Source organism: Sphaerodactylus townsendi, linkage group LG10 (genome assembly GCF_021028975.2).
Source record: "Sphaerodactylus townsendi isolate TG3544 linkage group LG10, MPM_Stown_v2.3, whole genome shotgun sequence".
NCBI lineage: Eukaryota > Metazoa > Chordata > Lepidosauria > Squamata > Sphaerodactylidae > Sphaerodactylus > Sphaerodactylus townsendi.
In genome coordinates, this window is record NC_059434.1 from 24,872,151 (window position 1) to 24,894,316 (window position 22,166).

General features: G+C 40.2%; 1 protein-coding gene across 3 annotated transcripts in view; it reads left to right on the forward strand.

Annotated features, from left to right (window-relative positions):
• Positions 1-22,166, forward strand: part of CEP135 (centrosomal protein 135) — a 36,117-nt gene that overhangs the window by 11,527 nt on the left and 2,424 nt on the right. For all 3 annotated transcript variants that reach the window (XM_048509965.1, XM_048509966.1, XM_048509967.1), the window contains exons 11-25: positions 315-508; positions 1,727-1,870; positions 2,356-2,499; positions 2,973-3,050; positions 3,927-4,078; positions 4,918-5,033; positions 6,002-6,156; positions 7,852-7,907; positions 9,995-10,163; positions 11,244-11,354; positions 14,344-14,529; positions 14,824-15,033; positions 16,759-16,961; positions 18,479-18,583; positions 21,960-22,091. In XM_048509965.1, coding sequence (XP_048365922.1) covers positions 315-508; positions 1,727-1,870; positions 2,356-2,499; positions 2,973-3,050; positions 3,927-4,078; positions 4,918-5,033; positions 6,002-6,156; positions 7,852-7,907; positions 9,995-10,163; positions 11,244-11,354; positions 14,344-14,529; positions 14,824-15,033; positions 16,759-16,961; positions 18,479-18,583; positions 21,960-22,091 — 2,155 coding nt within the window. The remainder of the gene's footprint in view (positions 1-314; positions 509-1,726; positions 1,871-2,355; positions 2,500-2,972; positions 3,051-3,926; positions 4,079-4,917; positions 5,034-6,001; positions 6,157-7,851; positions 7,908-9,994; positions 10,164-11,243; positions 11,355-14,343; positions 14,530-14,823; positions 15,034-16,758; positions 16,962-18,478; positions 18,584-21,959; positions 22,092-22,166) is intronic.

Genomic DNA, 22,166 nt, shown 5'->3' on the forward strand with positions numbered 1-22,166 from the left:
GTAGGTCACGTAATAAGGTCTGCAGCTCTAAATGCATAAATTATTTGCTTAAAAGACTGATGATCAAGCAACTAGTCTACATTAATTGGCTGTGAAATAGCATAGGTGGTATTGAACATTGACAAAAGGGAAAGTTTCAACTCTAAGATTTACCAGTCTTTGCTTTTTTTTTTTTTTTAGCTTTGTGGAGGATTTTGAGTAGAGGTAGGAAGGTTACAGGTGGAGTTAACCTTACAGCCTCAGAAATTTCTTCTAGGGTATTTGATTAGTTTATGGTGACTACATTCATATTTCTTGGTGTCGTTTTCTTTCAGAACGGGAACTTGTTATTGAAATAGAGCGAATGAGACTAGAAGGCGGCATCTCGCTTGGAGACAAGTCACCGTCTCGTCTGGATGCGTTCGTAAAGACTATAGAAGAGGATAGGGACTACTATAAGCGAGAACTGGAATGTCTTCAGAAGATGTGTAAACGAAGATTGAGCCCACTGAAAAAGTCTCCAGAAAAGGTAATGTCTGCCTGTTGTTTGGTTGTTAATTATTTCTCCTGCAGTACTTCATTCTTCAAGTCCCCAAACCCTCAGAAGCATCTGCTTTTCATTGCTTTTAATGGTTTTGTGTAATGACTGTCTTGGTTTGTAGCAGGGCCAAGATAGCTCAAAGTGGCAGGTGTGGTTCTGTTCTCCACTTGTATCCTACAGAACCCTGAGAAATAAACAGAGAGGATGGTTGGCCCAAGGTCAACCTGTAAGGTTCGTAATGGAATGTGGATTCACAGTGCAGTAGGCACATCCACATAGCAGTTTCCCCCACACTTTCTTAGATTCAACTCTTGTGACTACCACTTTTCCCCTCTTCCACCTGAGTGCTTAAAAAACCTCAGGGATTGCTAGAACATAGTAATGTTGTAAAGATTTACTAGTTTCCAGCATGATGTAGTAGTTAAGAGCAGAGGACTATAATCTGGAGAATCGGGTTTGATTTCTCACTCCTTCACAAGAACACCAGACTCTAATCTGGTGAGGCAGGTTTATTTCCCCTGCTCCTCCAGAAGCCTGTAGGTGACCTCAGGGTAGTCACAGCTTTTTCAGAACTCTCAACCCCATCTACCTTAGAAGGAACCTGTTGTGGGGAGAGGAAGGGATTGTGATAGTAAGCCACTTTGAGACTCCTTAATAGTAGAGAAAAATGGGGCATAAAAATCAACTCTTTCAACTTTTATTTTTTTTAAAGTACATATCTACCTCTTCCTAGAAGAGCTTTAAGTGGGAGAGTGCAGGATGCACATTCTCCCTTTTAACTTCAAAAGGTCTAGGCATACCTTATTTAAAAATGAAAGCTGGGACCTGGTAGATCACGGCAATAGATCATTATGATATTAGAAAATAATAATAATATCATTATGATATTAGAAAAGGCTCTCCGATGGAAGGGGAGTAAAGGGGAGGCAAGAAAAATGGTGTAAATATGCAAACCTTCCAGTCTACATGACATCCAAAGGTGGTCTGACAGTAATCTTTGCTAAAAGGCCGTACCAAATAAGGTTTGAGAAAGATTGCAGAAAAGCAGAGGAAAACAAAGAAGCAGGATGAGTAGAAGATGACGTTATATGGATGCTCCCTAAAACAGTGCTTCTGCAAGGATGAGCAGAACATCTTCATGGAAACAGCCTGCTGTTTGTTCCTTGTTCCTAATTAATTTTTCCTTTTTTGGTTTCTGTTTTCCAGAGTGACGATCTTAGGTTGGTCACTAGGGAGAGAGACGAGCTACAAGCTATGCTAGATCGCTTTGAAAACCACATGATCCAGATTCAGTCTAATGTCAAACTTCTAACTGCAGAAAGAGACAAACTCAGTAGTCTGTATAAGCAGGTAAACAAATGTGAACCTGATCAGTTAACAAATGAGAGTCATTCTAAGTTTCTAACATGGACATGGGAGCTGAGATGTGTGGGGAGGTGACTCAGGTTGAAACATTGTGAAAGTGTAACAGAGCCAGGCTAAGAGGCAAAGGTATGAGGAATGGATGCTGGGGTTAACAGAATTGATAATAGGGGGTATTCCTGCTGGGCTTAGGAACGTGACTTTAGATGATCTGTAGAACTTTTTTATTTTCCCTCCTAGAGCCTAACTCCTACAGATGCTGCAGGAAATAACAGGGAATGTGGTTGTGTGAGGTTGCTGGGAGAAGCAGAAGTACATTTCAGTGCCAGATTCTTTTTCTCGTATTTTGGCAGAGCTTAGTTCATTCTCAGTTTTACGCGCCCACTTTTTCTTTTTCTCACCCCTTCAAACTTATCTTTCTCATGTTTTGCACGTGCATTCTCTCTTAGTGTTTGTGAAACATGTTCTTTTAGTCTCAGGACGAGTTGAACCGTCTACGGAGAGAAACAAGAACTTGTCTTTTGTCCCAAAGTCACGTGGAAGAGGAGAGAAACGTTGCTCTGTCTGATTTCAGAAAAGTGGTGGCAGAGAGGGAAATGCTGAGAGAGAAATTAAGGGTGAGCATTTAACAAACAATGCTCCCTTGTGATTACTTTGGGTTACTTTTCATGTCTCGCAAGAGCAGCTCATAGCCTTTGGCAATCTTCACCAGGTTACTTTGGTGTGAAGCCCTGAACTCTTGAGTTCTGTCATTGGCATGGGAGGATTACCACTGAAAAGAAGGCAAGCATTTGGGAAAAAGGATGTAAAGTCTTACCTTATTGCTTTTCTTGCTGCCCTTCTCATCCATCTATTGGCCAGATCTGAGATCCTGTAGGAATTCCAACCAGATGAAGTTTTCCTTGTTTCCCCTAACTGCTATGTTCCAGGGGCCCCCAGGTGGCCATTTCTGGAAGATGCTAACCTTTTACTTTTTACCTACTAAGGAAGTTAACTAATGTTTTGTTTAGATTTTACAATAGTAAATAGATATGTACCATAGTGAATAACCTTTATTGTTGGAATGTATTTATTTTCTTTCTTTTCTTAGATTGTGCAGGAAGATGTTGCTTTAGAAAAATCAAAGCTGGAGGAGGAAATAGCAGAGCTGGAAAACACTATTCATAGAGTAAGTGATTTAAGGTACCTGCAAATAACCAAAGTACTGACTCAAGGGTGCCTGGGAGGGCAATATCAGCTGGACCATCAGGAAACTGGGATGAGAGGAGGTGCCATCTGGATGCTCCCTGAGCCCTGTTGCTATATTAGGTTTTTTACCTATACTGCTCATGGGCACTTCTAAAAGGAGTCTAGAAGAAGATCTCCTCTTGGGAGGTTACAGGAGACTCCAATAGTGAGAGCACTACAAGATGTTCTGATTGGTTTGTTTCTCTCTGTCCAGTTTTACAGCTTGCTGAGTTGAGTTCAGGGGTGGTTGGTACTAGTTTATATCACAGGTATGGGAGGGCAAATGGATTGGTGGAATTCAGAATACAGAAACCATTGGTCTCAGGGAATTTAGTACCCACACTGAGGCTTTGCAGAGTAGAGTAGCTCAGGATTTCATGACAACCCATTGGTCTGTGACACTTCACACACAACAACCCTTAATTTTCTGTCCTAGGCAGATCAAGGTAATGGTGATCCAGAAGGTGGGGAAGTTTCTGTGGCTCCATAGGCAGATTACTACCTGGTTGGGTTTAAGTACAAGATACCTGTTGGGGGAGAGGGTTGGAGGGATTAAGGATGATATTCACCTGGGGAGGAATAAGTCCACATGGTTTCATGGTGTCTCTGAGAGGTTTTCAATTTGGTAGCATTTGACAAGAGGTTAGTTAGAAATTAGGACTGAAGCCATATATTCTGGGTGTTTCATTTCATCTGTTATTTAATGATCTTGCAGGCACAAGTTGTTAATTTCTAAAAAGGCTTTCAAAGTAAACACACTCAAGAAAAATAACTATATTTACCAGATTCAGAAAATATCAGTTTTTGTTGGTTGTAGCTGGAAACTGAAGAGCTGGATCAAACGACTACAGTCTCATTGCTGAAAGACAAAATAGCCTGCTTGGAAGATGAATTAAATGTCAAGTCTCATCAGCTCTCCGAGTTAACTGAAGATGCTTCACAATTTAAGGGAGAGTTAAGCTCACTTCAGTAAGTTTAGCTGTGCATTTCATATTTTATTGCTGACATTGGTACTTTATACAGTGCTTTTTTATGTGGAACTTTTCCATCAATGTTCAAGCTCTAAGAACAGGTACAAGTAACCCATATGTACCTGACAATCATACCCTTCAACCCAGGAGCCCTGTTCCATAATGTTTGGTTGTTCAGTAATGGGAAAGGGAGGTACTTTCCATGTGCATACATAGAGTACTTTTTCCTTTGCTCTAGGGCCCTTACTATGTTCTAGTAGTTTCAATGTTAAAAACAGGTTTCAGGCCACATCTTCACTTCAGTGAAGCTCTCACTTTGCATCACTTTCTGTTGCAGTAAATGAAGTTTCATTCCTTAAAGGTATATGACATAGACTTAGTTCACATATTAAGTTCTTTTCTTCTGAGAAGATTAACCAAAAATGATGATACATTCTCAAGGGAAAGGAAAATTTGAATAGCCATTTATGGCACTTCTCTTATGGACAAACTTGATGCAAAATGTCAGCTTTTAGAAGTCTTCTTCTTTCTGAACTGGTTTCCTGCACGTGTAGTTTTGTAACTATATCTCCAAAGGTCACGATTTTGAGTGTCTTCTGGGGTAAGGTTAGCTTTTAGAAGTGATCCAACAATAAAGCACTCGTTTTAAAAAGTGTAAATACTTGGTGTTTTAATAAATAGGGTTTTGAACCATAATGACGTACTGAAGCTATGATTTGAAGTTTGGTTCTCTGCATGATCCTGTTATTTACCAAGCTTTTGGGATTATGTTTATGGTTACATTAACACCTGCATTTTGTTGGTTTTGTTTACCCTAAATGGGCACTGATTTGTCAGGCTCCTAAATGATCAGATACAAAAATCCCTGGATGAAATACAGCACCGATTCTGTCTTAAAGAGGACGAGCTTCATTCAGCTCAAGAAGAAATTTTGATGCTGGAAGACAAAATTGGTATGTGCTGTATCTCTATGGTCTGTATCTTTCTTTTTTTTCTGATTTCAATGTTTAAAGTTGGAAGAGACTTTAAAGGTTAGCTAATCCAACTCCCAGCTTTGAGGGTCAGCGGCTTCTGTTTCTCTTGTTTCCCCAATCAAATTGTATTCAAACTCAGCATCTAGCAGCCCAGGAGCTGAATTGGGCCCCTATTTTTTTCCTGGTTCTGTCCTCCCCCAAGCCTTTTTGAAATGCTGAGGGCGACGTAGGTGATACACATGGGAGAAACGTCTGTTCCTTGTGAATTGTTTACACTCTGAACTCTTCTGAACGGTTTTCAACCTGGAAAAAAATGAGGGAGAGGAAGCAGAGTGTGAGAAGCAGCAAATTCTGCAGCTGCCCCAGTCCAGCTGAGGAACACAAGACGAGGGTGCACAAGAAAAAAAGTACCTTCTTCTTGTCTTTGTTACCTTTTTCTCCCTTCAGGCACTTATGTAGAACAGCAAGAAGTAGCCCACCTTTGACAGTTTTCTTGTGGCTGTCTGCAGGCAGGATTTTAACTTTTGGAAGTCATTAGCTTCAACAGAGGTTGATATTCTGTTGGGTTGGCCCTGAACTCCCACCTCCATTCAGAGTAGCCTGCCTATGAAATGATTTGCCAGTCAGTGCAAAGTTAGGTCAGATTGGCTGGTCATAAGGTGAGTGTAGCAGCGTGGCTTAGTGGTTGAAACAGCCGACTCTGATCTGGAGAACTGTGTTCAATTCCCCACTCCCACGTAGGAAGCCTGCTGGGTGTCCTTGGGCCAGTCACAGTTCTCTCAGAACTCTCAATCCACATAGAGGCAGGTCATGGCAAACCACCTCTGCACACACACACACACACACACACACACACAGAGTAAGTTGCACATATCTCAATCAGCTGTACGCAGTTAACTCAAGCAAGTAAGCTAAACTCACTTGTGTGTTTGTTTCTTTATGTTTAGTTACATTAAATAATAAACATGCTGCCCAGGATGAGACCATCAGTGTTCTCAGAAGTACCGTTAACATCTTGGATAAGGAGAAGGACAGCATTCAGGAAAGAGTAGATGAAAAAACAGAGAGAATTGCTTGTTTAGACGACAATCTAGCTAACAAGGTAGGTACATGGAATATTCAATTGTTCAAGTAATCTGTTACAGCTCTACCTTTAGCCTATACTGTGAATCATGCGGGAAGTAGTTCTTTCCCAAACTTATATCTAAAAGAAAGAGAATTAAAGAAACTGGTTGCCCTGGAAGATGAGTAAATAAAACATTGATGAAATACAGTGCTTGTCAGTATAAAATTGTGCATAGTGATCATGATACTTAAAACTGGATTCTGAACTCAAGAATCCCTTGAGTTCAGAATCCAGTGTTAAGTATCATGATCAGAATCCAGTGTTAAGTATCATGATCAGAATCCCTTGAGTTCAGAATCCAGTGTTAAGTATCATGATCAGGTCAGACTGAAATTGATAAAAACCATTTTCAGGTTGAAATTCATTAAAACAGCAGAATGTTAAAAAACACAACACTGATGGAAAATAAGGCAGTAAAGATTGGTTGGTTTTTTTGCATCCAGTGGATTTATTCATACTCAGAGATCTATATCCTTGTGCCCAAGAAGCTCACCACTGTAAATATAATGTCTTGAATATGAAACAGACTCGCAATAACAAATATGACCAAATACTGATTGGTACCAACCCTCTTTCAGTTCTAACCCTCCTTTTTTTCCTCCTTCATCTTTAGGGCTGCTGGCTGGGAGTGGGGTGGGGTTAAGAAATCTTGTCTCACTGTCTTCAGAAGTTTCCCCTTTCATCACAGCTGGCATTTCAACTGTGACTGGGTAGGGGAAGAGGCTATGGAAGAAATATCTTTTTATCAGGTGACATGTCTAAGAATCCAAAAGTAGTAATGGTCCAAAGAAAACTGACATCAAAAATGCAAATGTTGTCAATGAACAGTAAATATCTAAGACTATGAAGAAGTTCAAGTTATCTAGCCCTATTCTTCAGTCATCCTTAAAACTTAGACTACCAACTACTAATATTAATTGCTAATAATAGACAACTGGGCGATTAATAAAATACTGTCCTGGTCTTGCTGCAAGGTTCATGAAACATCTGTATTTGGTTGTCTGAGAGCAAATACTAGCATAGTGAACCACTTGTAAAGAGCTGTTCTTACACACTGGTTTTATTCCCATGCTCTTGTAACTTTACAGTTGGGTTACTGTAATATGCTCGAATTTGAGATGCCCTGAAAGACCAACCGCTTAGAAATTGCAGCTGGTACAAAATGTGGCCGCTCAGTTGTTGTCAGGAGCTGGTCAAAGGGATCGTAATCCATCCATCTGGGCTGCCAGTTTGTTTCCAAGTCCACTTCAAGGTGCTGGTTATGACCTTTGAAGCTGTTCATCGTCCAGGACCCATGTAGCCAAAGAACCATCTCCTTTCATAAATTTCCATGCAGGCTTTCAGCTATTAGTTGCCATCTTCTGGCTGTTACCTTACTTAAGGTGGCCTGCCTAGCGTCAGCCAGAGCGTGTGCCTTTTGCTCTGTAGCTCTTACTTTATGGAATGAGATATCTGAAGAGGAAAGGAGACCACTGTCATTAGAAATGTTCAGAAGATTCTACAAGGCCCTTTGATTCGCCAGGGTTTTTAATGGGGTATAGCCTCTTAGAATTTGGGTGGCATTTCATACTTCTGGTTTTAAATTGTCAGTTTTAATTGTACCGTGTAAGCCAACTTGAGGGATGAAGAAAAGTGGAATATAAATATTTTACTAAATCTTTCTCTCCATAGGAAAAAACTATCCTCCATTTACGTCAAACACTCAGTCATCTGGAGTCTTCCTTAGAGTAAGTAGTGGTATTAGAAATTATTGCTTTAGACTGTTTCCCCTTGTAACTGTCAAGTTATGTTTTTAATGGCAGGATTAATTATGTTTCTAATTAAGCCTTTGCATCTGAACTGCGCCTGTGGAAAATAATTAATGTGATTGCAGGAGATGGATCCTTTTTTCAAAACGGTGAAGCTTAGAAAGTACTACTAGAGATTTATGATTGCTTATCAAATTGGACAGTTATTGCATCTAAGCTATTGCTACGTCTGCTTTCAAAAACCTGGCCCCTGTGCTGATGGTGAAATTTTGTTTGCAAAAAATAAGATTGTAATGACAGTTGAAACAGCCTCTTAGTGCTACTATTGTGTACTGTAGGTGTGTCCTTCTCACTGCTTCACTTCACACAAATGAAGTGAATAATTTCCCAACAAATCTGCCACTTTTACTTTTAAAACCATTGTGAGTTTTCCAGAGTTATAAAATATTTAAAAAGTCACCAATAAAGCAGCCCCACATGCTCCACTGAAGCTGATGTGTACCATTCTTGTGTTCATTACATTACTGTTCATCTGTCTTCTCATACAAAGTGTGATTAAAGACCCTGGGGTTGTTGCTGGTTCTAGCCCCCATTATATACTAGTTCAGACAATGGGTTATGTGGAGTTTATTTCCCACAAGCCAGGATTCTGTGTGCAGATTAACATAGTTTAGATTTTTGGTCTGTACTCCTTTGCATTTCATGTTATGGGAAACTGGAGTTGATGTCACCCAGGAGTTTGTAATTGAACTTTTTAGAGGGGGTGATGGTGGTTTGTGTATGTTCTGTCTCCCCTAACTGGAGTTTCTGATCTAAATGCAGTCAAAATGTTAATGCTAAAATATGTTGTGCCATGCTATAATCAACAATTAGCTTTCTAGCAGTGTATTCTTTGTACTTGACAAATATATTGATTTAAGAAAATATGTACAGACAGTCTTTTCTGAAGTGTTTTATGTTCCAGTATTAATCAAGAAATATACTTTACAAGATAAGATTAAAGAAATATAATCAAGGGGAAAAATGTAAACTGCTGCCCAGATCTTCTTAATTGATCTTTTCTTGATTTGGCTGCATTTCCTATCAATTATTTTCACACATTTTCAGTGCCTTTGGGAAACTAATTATATTTATTGAACTGGTTGTCACTAGATTCACTTTCTGTAGCGTGTTACACATACAGCATTTTAAGAGTCTCTTTACAGACTTTTATGGAGAAGGGTCTATCTGTATTTCTACAAGATCAGCTGCTTAGAAGTTCTTTGGAGCCATAATAAAATATGTATTTGCAGAATGTATTTGCTTACTGAAAATTGTTGTTTTTCATTCTTATGGCTAGATCTAAACAGCTGCTGCAGATTTAAATATATTTTGCCACTGATCTTAAGGCCCTGTGTTATTTGATGGCATCCGGTTAGATTAATGATAATTTCATGTCTTTCCATGCCAGAGATATGAAATAGAAGGAAACGTAGGAGCTATTGCATTTAAAGATGATAAAGCTGTTACTTTAATATTCAAAAGTGATGTTTGTTGATGTGTTTCGGCACTCCTACATTCCTGCTGGGTGACCTTGGGCTAGTCCCAGTTCACCGGAACTCTCTCAGCCCCACCCACCTCACAAGTTGTCTGTTGTGGGGAGAGGAAGGGAAAGGACTTTGTAAGCCATCCAAATTCTTATTCTTCAAAGCATGGATCTTGATACAGCATTACTACTGTCATACAGTGTACTAGTGCAATGTTGTTAGGCATAACATTGTGTCTTAATACAGTGCAGAGACTTGCAGGTTTACTTAGGGTTGAGTGTTGGTCAAGCATTGTAAGAGATGCATATTCACTTCAAGAAAAGAATGTATTTTGGAGCATGTTTGTAGTAGTCAAAATCTGTGGAACACAATTCAGAGACATAAGAGTCTATTGATACGAACGGTCAGAATGTCTATTGAGTCTATTGATATGAATGGTCAGAATGTGGCCACTACCTTTGTAATGACAGAATTGTATGTTATGCCATAATGCAAAAAGATAAATCCAATTTAACGTTTTCCAAATCCCTCACTTGCTAGCCAGTTAAAGGACTCCTTGAGCGGCAAAGACCGTGAACTAGCCAGTCTCCGTCGCCAACTTGATGTGGCAAACTCTGAGCTTGGAGACACCGGAATAATGAAAGAAATGGCTCTGAAGGAAAACCGAAGGTTACAGGATGATCTAGCTACTATGGCCCGAGAAAACCAGGTACAGAGCAACCCCTGATGATATTTGCAGTACATTACGAAATTCAAAACAGAGGCAGTTTTCACCTTTTGGATCACTTTTAAATTTTGTATTCAAGAAGGAATCCACTATTAAAGGGACTCCCATGTTTTGGGGGTTCAAAAAGCAAAGTCTGAATCAAGACATTACTAGTTCTCCTGATGAGTCTGGCTGCTCACCCTCAGGTTGCGGATGGAGGCGTATGAATGAATGTTCCTTCATATCCCCTCAAATTTTGTGTTTACCAGCAACAACAACAAAAGCTAGGATGTAAAGGAAAAGTGTCACAGCCTAGGCTTCAGCCAGACAAGCAGATGGAATGTTTTGTGTTGCAGAGCATTTTGTCACTTGAGCCTCATATAAATTGAATAAATAATCATAAATAACAATACCTGCCATCCAGTTGTATTTACTGTCTCTATGAAACAAGTCATTCATATTGAACTGACGCATAATATATTGTCGAAGGCTTTCACGGCCAGATTCAACTGGTTGTGGTGGGTTTTCCGGGCTGCGTGGCCGTGGTCTGGTGGATCTTGTTCCTAACGTTTCGCCTGCATCTGTGGCTGGCATCTTCAGAGGTGTATCACAGAGGGAAGTCTGCTACACACTGTTTTAGTGGGGTATAAATTTTCAAGTCCCTGGGTGGGGAACCAATCAGTAAGTGTTTGGGTGGAACTTGCTATGCAGGTTGATAGTATAATATTGCAGGTGGGGTTTTTCAGTCCAGGAAGTGATTCACATTAGCGTTCCCTGTAGCAGCAGTATTGGTGAATGCAAATCCAGTGTTTGGGTGGAGTCCATTGTCCATAGTTAGCATGCCCTTGGTTTTTGCTTTTGGTGTTTTTAAGTACTGGTAGCCAAGCTTTGTTAATTTTCAGAGTCTCTTCTTTTTTGTTGAAGTTGTCTTGGTGTTTGTGAATTTCAATGGCCTCCCTGTGCAGTCTGACATAGTAACCTTTTGAATTGTCCAGAATTTAAGTGTTTTCAAATAAGATGTTATGTCCAGTTTTGTTTAAGTTTTGTTTGTTATGCATAATAGTTTGTATGTAATCTTAATAGGCAGTCTCAACTGAACTGGAAGCAGCTTTACGTGAAAAAGAAGAAATGAAAATCAGAGTTCATCATTATATAACTGAAGTATCCAAATTTGAAAGCTTAATAGCTTCCAAGGTGAGAAAATGCATTTCAAACGTTATCATGAAAAGCTGGTTTTTTTAATGACGGAGAGCCTGTTGTACATACTCTGCTCTAAGATTCTTCAGCCTTTGTAAGCTGTGAAGGTTAAGTGAATTTATTGCCTTTAATTCTTTAATTTCTTTTGCTAAAGAGAGAAGATTATGCAGGAATTTAAGACATACAGCCTTGATCACTGGGAATCTTGCTGAAATCCTTTCCTGGCTTCAGCAGTATTGTCTGTACTTAAGGGCATAAGAAGGGCCTTGCTGGATCAGAACAATGATCCATTTAGTTGTGCATACAGTTTCACTCTGTGGGGAGCATCCAGGTGCATTAGAGGGCCAAACAACCAGGGCCTAGATAATGAGGCCTCTCCTGAAGTTTCATCCTGGCAGTGATAGTCAGAGGTTTGCTGCCTCTATATGTGGTTGGTTCTCTTTAGTCCAATGTTCCCTGTAAGGCGAGCAGATAAGAGGCTGCCTAGGAGTGAAAGCTCTCCCAGGTGGCTCAGTTACACTCAGCCCTGAGGAACTTGCTCGCAGCTTGGGGGGGGGGGTGGTGGTGCTTAGACGGACTATTGTTTTAGTCACCCGGACTAGTAGCCATTGATGGATCTCTCCTCTATTAATCTATCTAACCCCCCTTAAGGCCATCTCATAGCACATGGGCTAGAAAGTTGCTTTTAAAATGAGAGCAAAGTTTGGGCATTATCCTGTGCTTATAACCCATAAGCACCATGTTGCTGTAGTGAACACACTGCTGTAGAGGGGTTGGTGAAAGTTGCATACACTCATGGGCATTCTTGGGTGTTTGGACCACAGGTTAAAAACTAACCACATGGACAACTCCATGGTATCTTGAGTTCTGCATCTCTGTGTAGTGTTTACTTACTTAGCATTTGTCTTCCTCCCAGTATACAAAATGCAGAAACATCACACGCATCTCAGGAAACTAAGTTTTGAACCCAGTAGAAACCACCATATATATGTATTGTTATCACTGACTAGGCAAGGCTTAAGAAATCACACACGCTATTAATTACTGTAGAATGGAATAACTTAGTATAAATTAAATCTAACATATTGGAAATAATAGGAAGACAGACTATCCTTTGGGGGTGTAGGGAATGAAGTTTGGGAAAGTATGTTCTTATCAATATTTGGGTATCCATTTTGATGCACTTGCGTCATGGAAAATCCGTTTTAAATATTTAAGTAGATTTCAGCTTCTGAATGCATCCTTGAGAAAATTTTATTTTACGAAAGATGGGACAGTCCTTTTCAGCACTGCTCAGATTATATATAACTCTAAGATATTACCTGCAACCTTGCATGTGTTTTCATTATGGCAACATGTAATAGTTAAAGATCTTGAGATAACTTTTTTCCTAATCATTTTGGGAAATCCCAGTTGTGTCTCCAACTCGGTAATTAGATTAGAAATTGGATGCACATATGCTATCAAGATTTGACTAAAGTATTATTGCTAGAACCTCCTAGTCAATTAGTATGTCTTATGAGGCAAGACTCATTCTTATCATCGAGACTTAATGCTTTTCTTGGTAAATTGCATGAACTGGGATTTTCAGAACATTATAATTTATTTATTGCTCTGGTTGTTTACTGAGCATCATAAACGGAACTGTTTTATATTGGTCTGGGTTGCAAATGAGGACTGGAACTTGGAAGAGACTTTTTGTAGGAAGTGTTCTCTTCTGAATTTTGGGTACATTCCCATTACTTGTTTTATAGCTGCCAACTATTTGATCATTGTGCAAAACCCTAAATAACAGTGCTTAATTTTATTAGCATGGTGCAATTCACTTCCAACAACAGAATATTTTGGAAGGCTAAAAGCCATTCCCTTGATGGAAAGTAAGTGTTCTTGTTCTTATGGAAAGAAAATGTTCTTGTGCTTTTGGAGCAACAGAAACTGTTCCACCCATGTTGATATGCTGACCTTATTTGTTAAAGCCAGGTGCAATATACTGGGGCTTTTGTCAATTCTGATTTTCAGTTTTCTAGTAATTACATTATTATTCTTGTAATTATATTATCTTGAAATGATTGTTTTCTAATGATATGAACTGGTTGGAAGTGGCTGCCAAATTCCTTGCATATATTTCAAATTGTTATAATATTTAATTTCATTGATCTGTTGTTCTTCTTTCCAAGTTCTACCAACCTATGATTGAAGGGATAGGAAATAATAAAAGTAAAGTATTGTTATTGCAGCACCAGACTGCAGAAAGCCTTTCACATAACTCATGAATTCTGGGATTAACTCTGTTTAACTTTGTTTGTAAAATGCTTTAATTTGGCTTTAAATCTGAATTTTCTGACTGAGAATAGGTGAAATATGTTTATCGTTTCTGAATGCTGGCTGCTCTTGTTCTAAACTCTATAACTCCAGTGGGGCTCCGGATAACTCACAGTCAAAGTCCTTCATCTTATCTCCATTTTACTCTTTGAAATTAGTGCTACAGACTGAAAATAAAGAAGAAAAATATCCACCTCATGTATAACTAGCAGCATTTTTATCAAGCTTCAAAGATGGCATCTGCTACAAAGACGGCCCTTTTGATATCCTATCTCATTATTTGAATTGCAAATCAAATGTTTATCTTGGTCCTAAAAAGAATGAAGGTGTCTTTTTTTGGATAGTGTGTGTGTAAATCAGGGATGGCCAACCTATGCTCCAGATGTTCATGGACTACAATTTCCATCAGCCCCTGACAGCATGGAAATTGTAGTCCTTGAAGTCCCAGAATTCATGAACATCTGGAGCACCATAGGTTGGCCACCTCTTATGTAGATGAATGTATGTGTAAAATGTGGAGAACAGCACGCATCCAGCTTTCTATAGCATGTACATTGCTGATTTGGCTTGCCCACTTAAATACTGCTGATTTGGCTTGCTGGGGTAGAGGGCACTTGTCACTGTGATTCATTGCTCATTGGATGCATATTTCTGATTGAATTAGGAAAGAGAAAACAGGGAATTGCTGGAAAAATTCCAGATGCTCTATAGCCAAGCAGAGAACTGGGAAGCAAAGGCCCACGAAGCCGAAGGAAACAGCAACTCAGTACGACTGGAACTTCTCTCTGTTGATACTGAGCGAAGACACCTTAGGGAGAGAATAGAGCTATTGGAAAAAGAAATTCAGGAGGTAATCTTCGGTGTTCTCTGAATTATGTCACTAATGTTCCTTTTTAATCAAACGCCTTGGTGTTAATTAGAGATTTCCCCAAGGAGCAGGTGGTGGTAATTAATCATCATTGTGAGCTCTAGGAAAAAAATGTTTGGGATCTGCTTCTGTTCTTGCTTGATACTTGTTAGGTCTTGCAAATAGTAGTAAGTATGTCCTGGACGAATAAAAGAGAGCTTGATTTTACATTTTAGTGTACAGTGAGGCTGATGATCTCATACGTGAATAACAGATTTGTTTTTGTCTATCGGTTAGCATATCATTGCACACCAAGCGTACGAATCACAGATCTCTTCAATGGCAAAAAATATGGCCAGACTTGAAGAGAACCTCAAGCATGAAAAAGAAGACAGGGCTGTTGCAGCGACCGATGTGGCTTCTGTCAGAGATCTTTGTGTGAAGCTGGAGTCCAGCAAAGAACATCTTTCTCGTCAGTTAACATCCAAAAGTTTGGATTTTGAGAGGGTGAGTGGGCGATTCAGTGAAACTAGAAACAAAAGAGGTGGTTTTCAGACTGAAAGATGCCACCTGGAGGAGACATTAAGAAACTTACATCGGTGGAACCCAGTTTTTTTCCTGTGGCATTTCTAAGAGTCAAAGTTCTATACAGTTTTATTATTCTTACCAGTACTGCAGTCAGATAGTTTACAGTTGTTTCTGTTTTCCAGCTCAGGAGCTAAAGCTGAGAGTGGCTTGATCAGAACTAAATAGGTATTTGAACGCGGGTTCAAAGCCCATTATTCTGTCCGTAGGTGAAGCCGCCTCTGGCTGCATTACCTTACTCTTGTTTTGTGGTGCCTCTTTGCATGTCAGTTTTGGTTTCCTAGAGTTGTGCTGCTAGCCTTGATAGTGTTAACTTGTTTGGGAATTTATCCTTTGCTCTCTAAACCTGTGGCTGTCACTTCCACTGCCTGGTATAGAACTAATTCTTATTCATAATTAGAACTAGCTGTGGTTTGTTGCCCTAATCTTTATTTTTACTATTATTATTTACGTCATTTATACCCCACCTTTCTCCCCAGTGGGGAGTCAGAGTGGCTTAACTTGCTCTTCTCTGCTCCTTTTTATCCTCACAACAACCCCTGTGAGGTAGGTTAGGCTAAGTTTATGTAACCACCAGAGGTCATCCAGAAAACATCCATGAAGAGGAGATTCTAACCTGGGTCTCCCAGGTCCTAGTCTGACACTTTCCGCACAGATCACCTAAAACGTTTGGAAAATGTTTTCAGTCCTCCTTTTGTTCGCACTGACTCCCTTGAAACGGTTCATGGCTGCCATTGCATGATTTCCCCCTCCCCCTTTTTTGAGTTCTGTGTTGAACTGACGCTTCAAGACTTCACAGCCTTGTGCTGCACGCTACACTCCTCATATACTTGATGCTTTGAAGAGTGTCCCCCCCCTTCAATAAAAGAGCAGATAAATGCTGCCAATGAACAGACTAGGGGGCACCGAGTGAGCTCAGAAAATGGCACCAGGGAGGAAGTTCAGGGATGCAGAGAAGCGTGGGAAACATGGTCAGTGAATTGCACGGCAACTGAAGACGTTCTCAAAACATTTCAGTCAGAGAATTGTTTTGAAAGGGGATTCATTTAAAATGTTTTGAGGCTGGAAATAAAAAGGGTTGCAGGAAAAAACAATGCAGAACTCCACAGAGGAAAAGTTTTATTTCCTTCCTCGAAACTTTTAAAGTAAATTGTGTGGAAAAGCCCGCTAACCACTTCACTATACTAGCTGTCATTTAGATTTTATATGTATGGTAAACATATGACTTTAACTTCCCAAGGTAACAGTGCAGTCCTAAGCCGAGTGATTTCAATTAGAAGAGTATAACTGTAAACTCTTGACTCCAGAGGGAACATATTAGAGGGAGGCCAGAGAGGCTAGAGATATGGGGAAAGAGCCTTATCCATGGTTTGCTCAGTGGGAGAATTAAGGCCTAAACCATGGCATGTTAACCTACTTCAGATTATGGTTGTACTATCCTGCTTTGTGGCAGTTCTTTACCATGGCTTTCAGTATTCAGGTATTAAAACAGTTTAGTATAGTTAGGTGTATTTAAGTGTACTGTAGGACTTAACTGTTAGGTGTGCACAGAGTCCATTTTGGGGGGTTGTGCGGTAGAAAGGTTTCTCTTAACATTTAATATTAAGTGTAGGGCTATGGATTGAACAAATTATTGTTACTCTGTAGATTCAGTCTGAATTGGAAGATGCAAAAGCAGAAGCAGAGCTGTTAAAAAAGCAGCTATCCAGCGAGCGGCTAACAATACAAAACCTGGAAACACTCTTGGCAACCAGCAGAGACAAAGAATTTCAGAATCATTTGGCCACTCATGAGAAGGATTCAGAAATACAGCTGCTGAAAGACAAGCTCACGCTCTCGGACAGTAAACTGTATGTTCCAAAAGCCCAAAGTTTCCATTCTTACAGCTTGCTTCAACTGTTGCTTGCAATGTAACTCAGAGATTTCTGGCTTCTTGAAAACCTTGCTCCTGTCGAAACCTTCTACGTTAAACAAGAAGGGGATTGGTAGGAGAGAACAAACCTCATCCCCTGGCCCAGTTCTGTTTACCTGACTGCTCTGGTCGTGGTCGCCTACCACAACTCCCTTGTGTCTGAGGCAAAGGCGTTGGCAGACATGGAGGGGAGGTATTATCAGAACCAGCATCAGCTTTCCCTTCCTCACCTGCTCTAAAACCATCATGTTTTCTTTCATGCTGCTGTTCTGGTAGGGGCAGGGGGGTGCAATGTTTTGTGAAGACCCTGGCTCTTAACCAGTGGCGTAGTGGTTCAGAGCAGGTGTACTCGAATCTGGAGGAACTGGGTTTGATTCCCCGCTCTGCCGCTTGAGCTGTGGAGGCTTATCTAGCGAATTCAGATTAGCCTGTGGACTCCACCACATGTCACCTGGGTGACCTTGGGCTAGTCACAGTTCTTCTGGGCTCTCTCCGCCCCACCTACCTCACAGGGTGTTTGTTTTGAGGGGCGGGAAGGAAAAGGAGTTTGTAAGCCCCTTTGAGTCTCCTTGCAGGAGAGAAAGGGGGGATATAAATCCAACTCTTTTTCTTAATTCTTACTGTTTTTGAGGTTTTTTAAAAAAAAATCTTTGCTCTGCTTCTTTTTTGAAACCAGTTGTATTTAATGCAAATTTGGAGTTTCCCCAAGTAGCTGTGACCAGCCCACTTCTTCTGCATTGTTTTTAAATCTGTGGAGTGGTGGGGTGGGGAGGAATCAAGCCTTGCCTATTAAATTTGAGAACCTACTGCCTAAGATCTTTCAATCCTAGATGTCCTAGACTTTTATATCAAGATGAAATAGAGTCTCTTGGTAGTAAGGGTGGCTTCACGTATCCCTTCAGTAACAGTGAGGAGACGGCACTTCTGTGCAACAGGGTACATCATGCACAAACAAGTCAAATGCTGATTGTAGTTCCCTAAAGGAACAAGCAAAGCTATTGTAAGGCTGGCTCACTTATGCCCCCAGATCAAATACTCTCCTATATTTTGCTGCTCATTGTCATCTCACTAGCCGGGCATTTCCAGATCATGCAGGAATATCCCCATGTAATCATGGGAACATGGAAGGCCAAAAGCGATGCTCATAAAAGGAGGAATTTCTGCAGCAGGACATGTAATCTGGTCTTGAGTCTCAGTTGTAACTGCTGAGTTTCTAAGAATGCAAACTTTAACTGTGCTGCCTTTAAAAAAAACATTTCCCCTTAACACTGTGTTGCAGCTGAGAGGCCCTCATTTTGCAGAGCAGAGCCCTGGTGGAAGAGTAGGGGAAAATGCATATATTAATTTATTCTTGTGTGTGTGCTTGATTTGATTGTGGTATTTTTAGTTTTCTGAAAAATGCCATCTGTAAGATTTGCAATTGTTCAGACCTTTCTTTGTCTGCGATATTTTTAGAACGAGTCTTAATAGAGAAACTTCTCTGCTCCGAAATAAACTTGCACAGCTGCAGACTGATTACGATATTCTCAAAAGGCAGCTGACAACAGAACGATTTGAACGGTAAGCAGATTGACATGTTACAGATGTGCCATGGGCCTGGATCCGAACATTTCAAGAGCTTGCTGTGTCTTACACATTAGTGAATAGAAAGTAGTAGTTACAATTAAATTTAAAATATAACTCGGGAAATATTCTCTTTCCCCAGCACCATTCCTTTAAGGTTTTGAGAGATCACTTTATTGATTTAATTTGTGCCTCACACTGGACCTGTGTTTTATAATAAACTTATCATGTGCTTCGCAAATATGATAAAAGCAATCAATAACAATAAAACATAGCCACACAACTATTTACAGCCAAGCCTTTGTGGAAAGAGAACGAATGTGACTTTCCATACTGTGTCACTGAGGTGATTCCAGAATGAAGGGTTAGCCATTAAAAAAAATCCCAGTTCCTGCCTTAACTGGAAGTGCGATAGAACCATGAACCTTGCCTTCCCCCATCAAAATGGGCACATGTGGGGAGAAATTGTCCCACACCTATGTGGGCCCAGGTGATGAATGCCTTTAGAAGATAAACCAGGAATGCTTGAATCGAACCAAGAACCAAACTGGTAACACATGCAGGTGCACACGCTGTCTAACAAGAGCAGGACAGTGCTGTTGTTCTGGATTACTCTAGTCAGGCCTGATTCAGTGATAGGCATGCAATTAATACACCTTGGGCATCTAGTTAGCTTTTCTACACCAGATCATTTAACTGCTAGCCAGAGGTACACCTGAGAAATGCTACAGGTTAGTCCTGATGTCATATACAAGTAAATACTATCAGAGAGTCTCTGCTTAGATTCTAAGTTTCTTTTATGAAAGCATAATTACTGAATTCTTAATGTACACTAAATTAACGAATTGTTAAACCATATATCATCCATCATTGTTACATAGATAACTAAAAGATAATAATTTCATAAGAATTTCTTACCCAAAAGTAAGTCTTTCCTGGTCACAGGAAAGGCGCTCCTTCTGAAAATAAGTTCTCATCAATAGAATTTCCCATATTTATAGGATTTTTGACTAATCTCCTAAGAACGACTAACTGTCCCTCTTAGTAGGGAAGACATTATTGGCCAATTCATTACCTTATACGTTCAAACACTCTACAAGGTTATCTATAGTTAAAATATCTGTTTAGCGTAGATAAAAATGTTGGTTCATTCTCAGTACTTTTTATCTTAAAGTCTATTTAGAAACCATGATTACAAGTTTCTTATGCATATGAATATCTTTTGGCCCTCAACTGATATTCCCATTTTTTCAATCATATCTTGACTTGGACATTCTTGCAATTCTCAGCTGTTTCTGCCCCAGGCCTGAACAAATTTTACCTATTACAAATATTACAAATTTTACCTATCACACTTCCAGTTAAGGCAGGAACTGGGATTTTTTTTTTTTTATGGTTAGACGACTTCTAATCTATGTCAGGCCATATAATTGTTGCCATTCTGTCTTCTTACTGATCCTCAAAGTTATTTTGTTGTGGATATTGGCATCCTTTGTTCTATTTATATGTACCGCACCATCTTCAGTGGTGGTCTTGGTTAAGTCTAGCAACTGTTTCACTATATTTCTGGCCATATCCTAAACATTATGTATTTCTACAAGCATTACAATGAAGAAACTGGCTGCTGATTTGAAAAAAAAAAAGCTCTGTAGTGTGTATATATAAATAGAGCCATCTTAGGTAGAGCAAACCAGGACCTCTGCATTTCAACATGGTGACATGGAGCTGTTGGGAGGAGACAGAGCCAGCTCCCAGTGGGCGGGTTATGACTGACTGGCTGAAATGGGCGTGAGCCATAACAGGCACAACATTAAGATGTCATTTTCATGCATGATGTTGACCATGCCTGCCTCCTTTCCTGCATTCGCATGGGTGAGGGTCAGTAGGAACTGAAGGAGCCTGTGGTATAAGGAAAGAAGCAGCCAAAAACAAGAGAAAATGCCAGATAGCACGGAAGGAAGCAAGAACTGGGGACCAGTCCTGGAAACAAGGGTCCTGGGCAGAGAGGTGGAGGGTTAGTCCTCCCCAGTGGTGGGATCCAAAAATTTTAGTAACAGGTTCCCATGGTGGTGGGATTCAAACAGTGACTTAGCGCCAATGGGGCTGGGCGGGGCATGACGGGGGCGTGGCCGGGCATTCTGGGGGCGGGGCATTAATAATTTCTCTGTTACTATAAAAAACTCTTACTGTAAAAAAAAGTTCCTAATTTCCAGCTGGTATCTTTCTGTCCATAATTTAAACTCATTATAGCAAGTCCTATCGTCTGCTGCCAACAGAAAATTGACTGCCTGTCAAATAATACTTTCAAATACTTAATTTTGTTTCTAGAAATCAAAAGAAGGATACTTTCCTTAAACAAGGAACTTTACCATATTTCTAAAGCATGTTTTTAAAACAGCCCAACAGGGAGAATTATCCCGTTTTCTACCTTCACTAACCAGCCACATAGGAAACAACAGGACTTTATGATTTTTGGACCTAATGGAATTTCTAACGGAAAAGCAGACCCAATTAGTAACCCCTTCTCGGCACACACAAATAATTAGTAACCCACTCTCAGGAACTGGTGAGAACCTGCTGGATCCCACCTCTGGCCCTCCCCCACCAAAAAAAAGGACAAAAATATTAGGGGGGACCTGTACAGGTTAATTCATTTTGGTCCCTGTACTCCTTCCCCCATTAAGTCAGCTCTCTGCCCTCTTGGAAAGGTAGATTCAAAATATGTTAGAAAACAAATGTGTGAAGCATGATCAGGCCAATCCCAACCCTTTAAAAGCTCCACAATTTAACCTTCTTCTTTAACTGCACAATTTAACCTTATTCTATTGCCATCCCAGAGATGCTAACCCTCCACCTCTCTGCCCAGGACCCTTGTTTCCAGGACTGGTCCCCAGTTCTTGGTTTTTTTGGGGGGGATGTGGGAGGTTGTTTACTAGTTGGCCTAATATAGTGTGGAGAATTATGCAAGGTACACTTATTTTGGGACTCTTCTCTGAGCAGTGGGCTTGCAGTGGGCTCTCTTCACATGTCTGTTTATGCGTGAGGAGGCACAGTTTTTCTGCAGAGAACTCTCCTGGCCTGGTTCTTTTAACTCTGCCCATCAACTTATTCTTAAAGTCACAGATCTCATTACACTCAGTAGTTAAGATTGCTGGCTTAGTCTTTAAACTGCACTTTTATTGATATTACTGTTCCAAAAATCATCTCCCCTTATTCTTTTTCCTTTTGTAAAGATTTATAGATTTAAAGAGCTACAGTGGGAGCAGCCTATTACTTTGGCAGGCATAGTAGTGATCTGTTTTTCAGAATGGGGAGACGTGCAAAGATCTTCCTAAATTCCAGTAATGTACACAACCAATTTTCTATTTGACAGGGAACGTGCAATTCAAGAGATGCGGCGGCATGCCTCTTCTGGAACTGTCATATCTCCATTTAGTTCAACATTGAGATCTCCTTCACCTTCTCCAGAAAGAGCACTTCCATCAGCAACAGATCAAACTTCAAAGTAAGGAATTAGACCAGGAGTCTACTTTTAAGGCCTTATTTAACATCCTGGTTTGCATAGTGGCAGTGAGGAAGA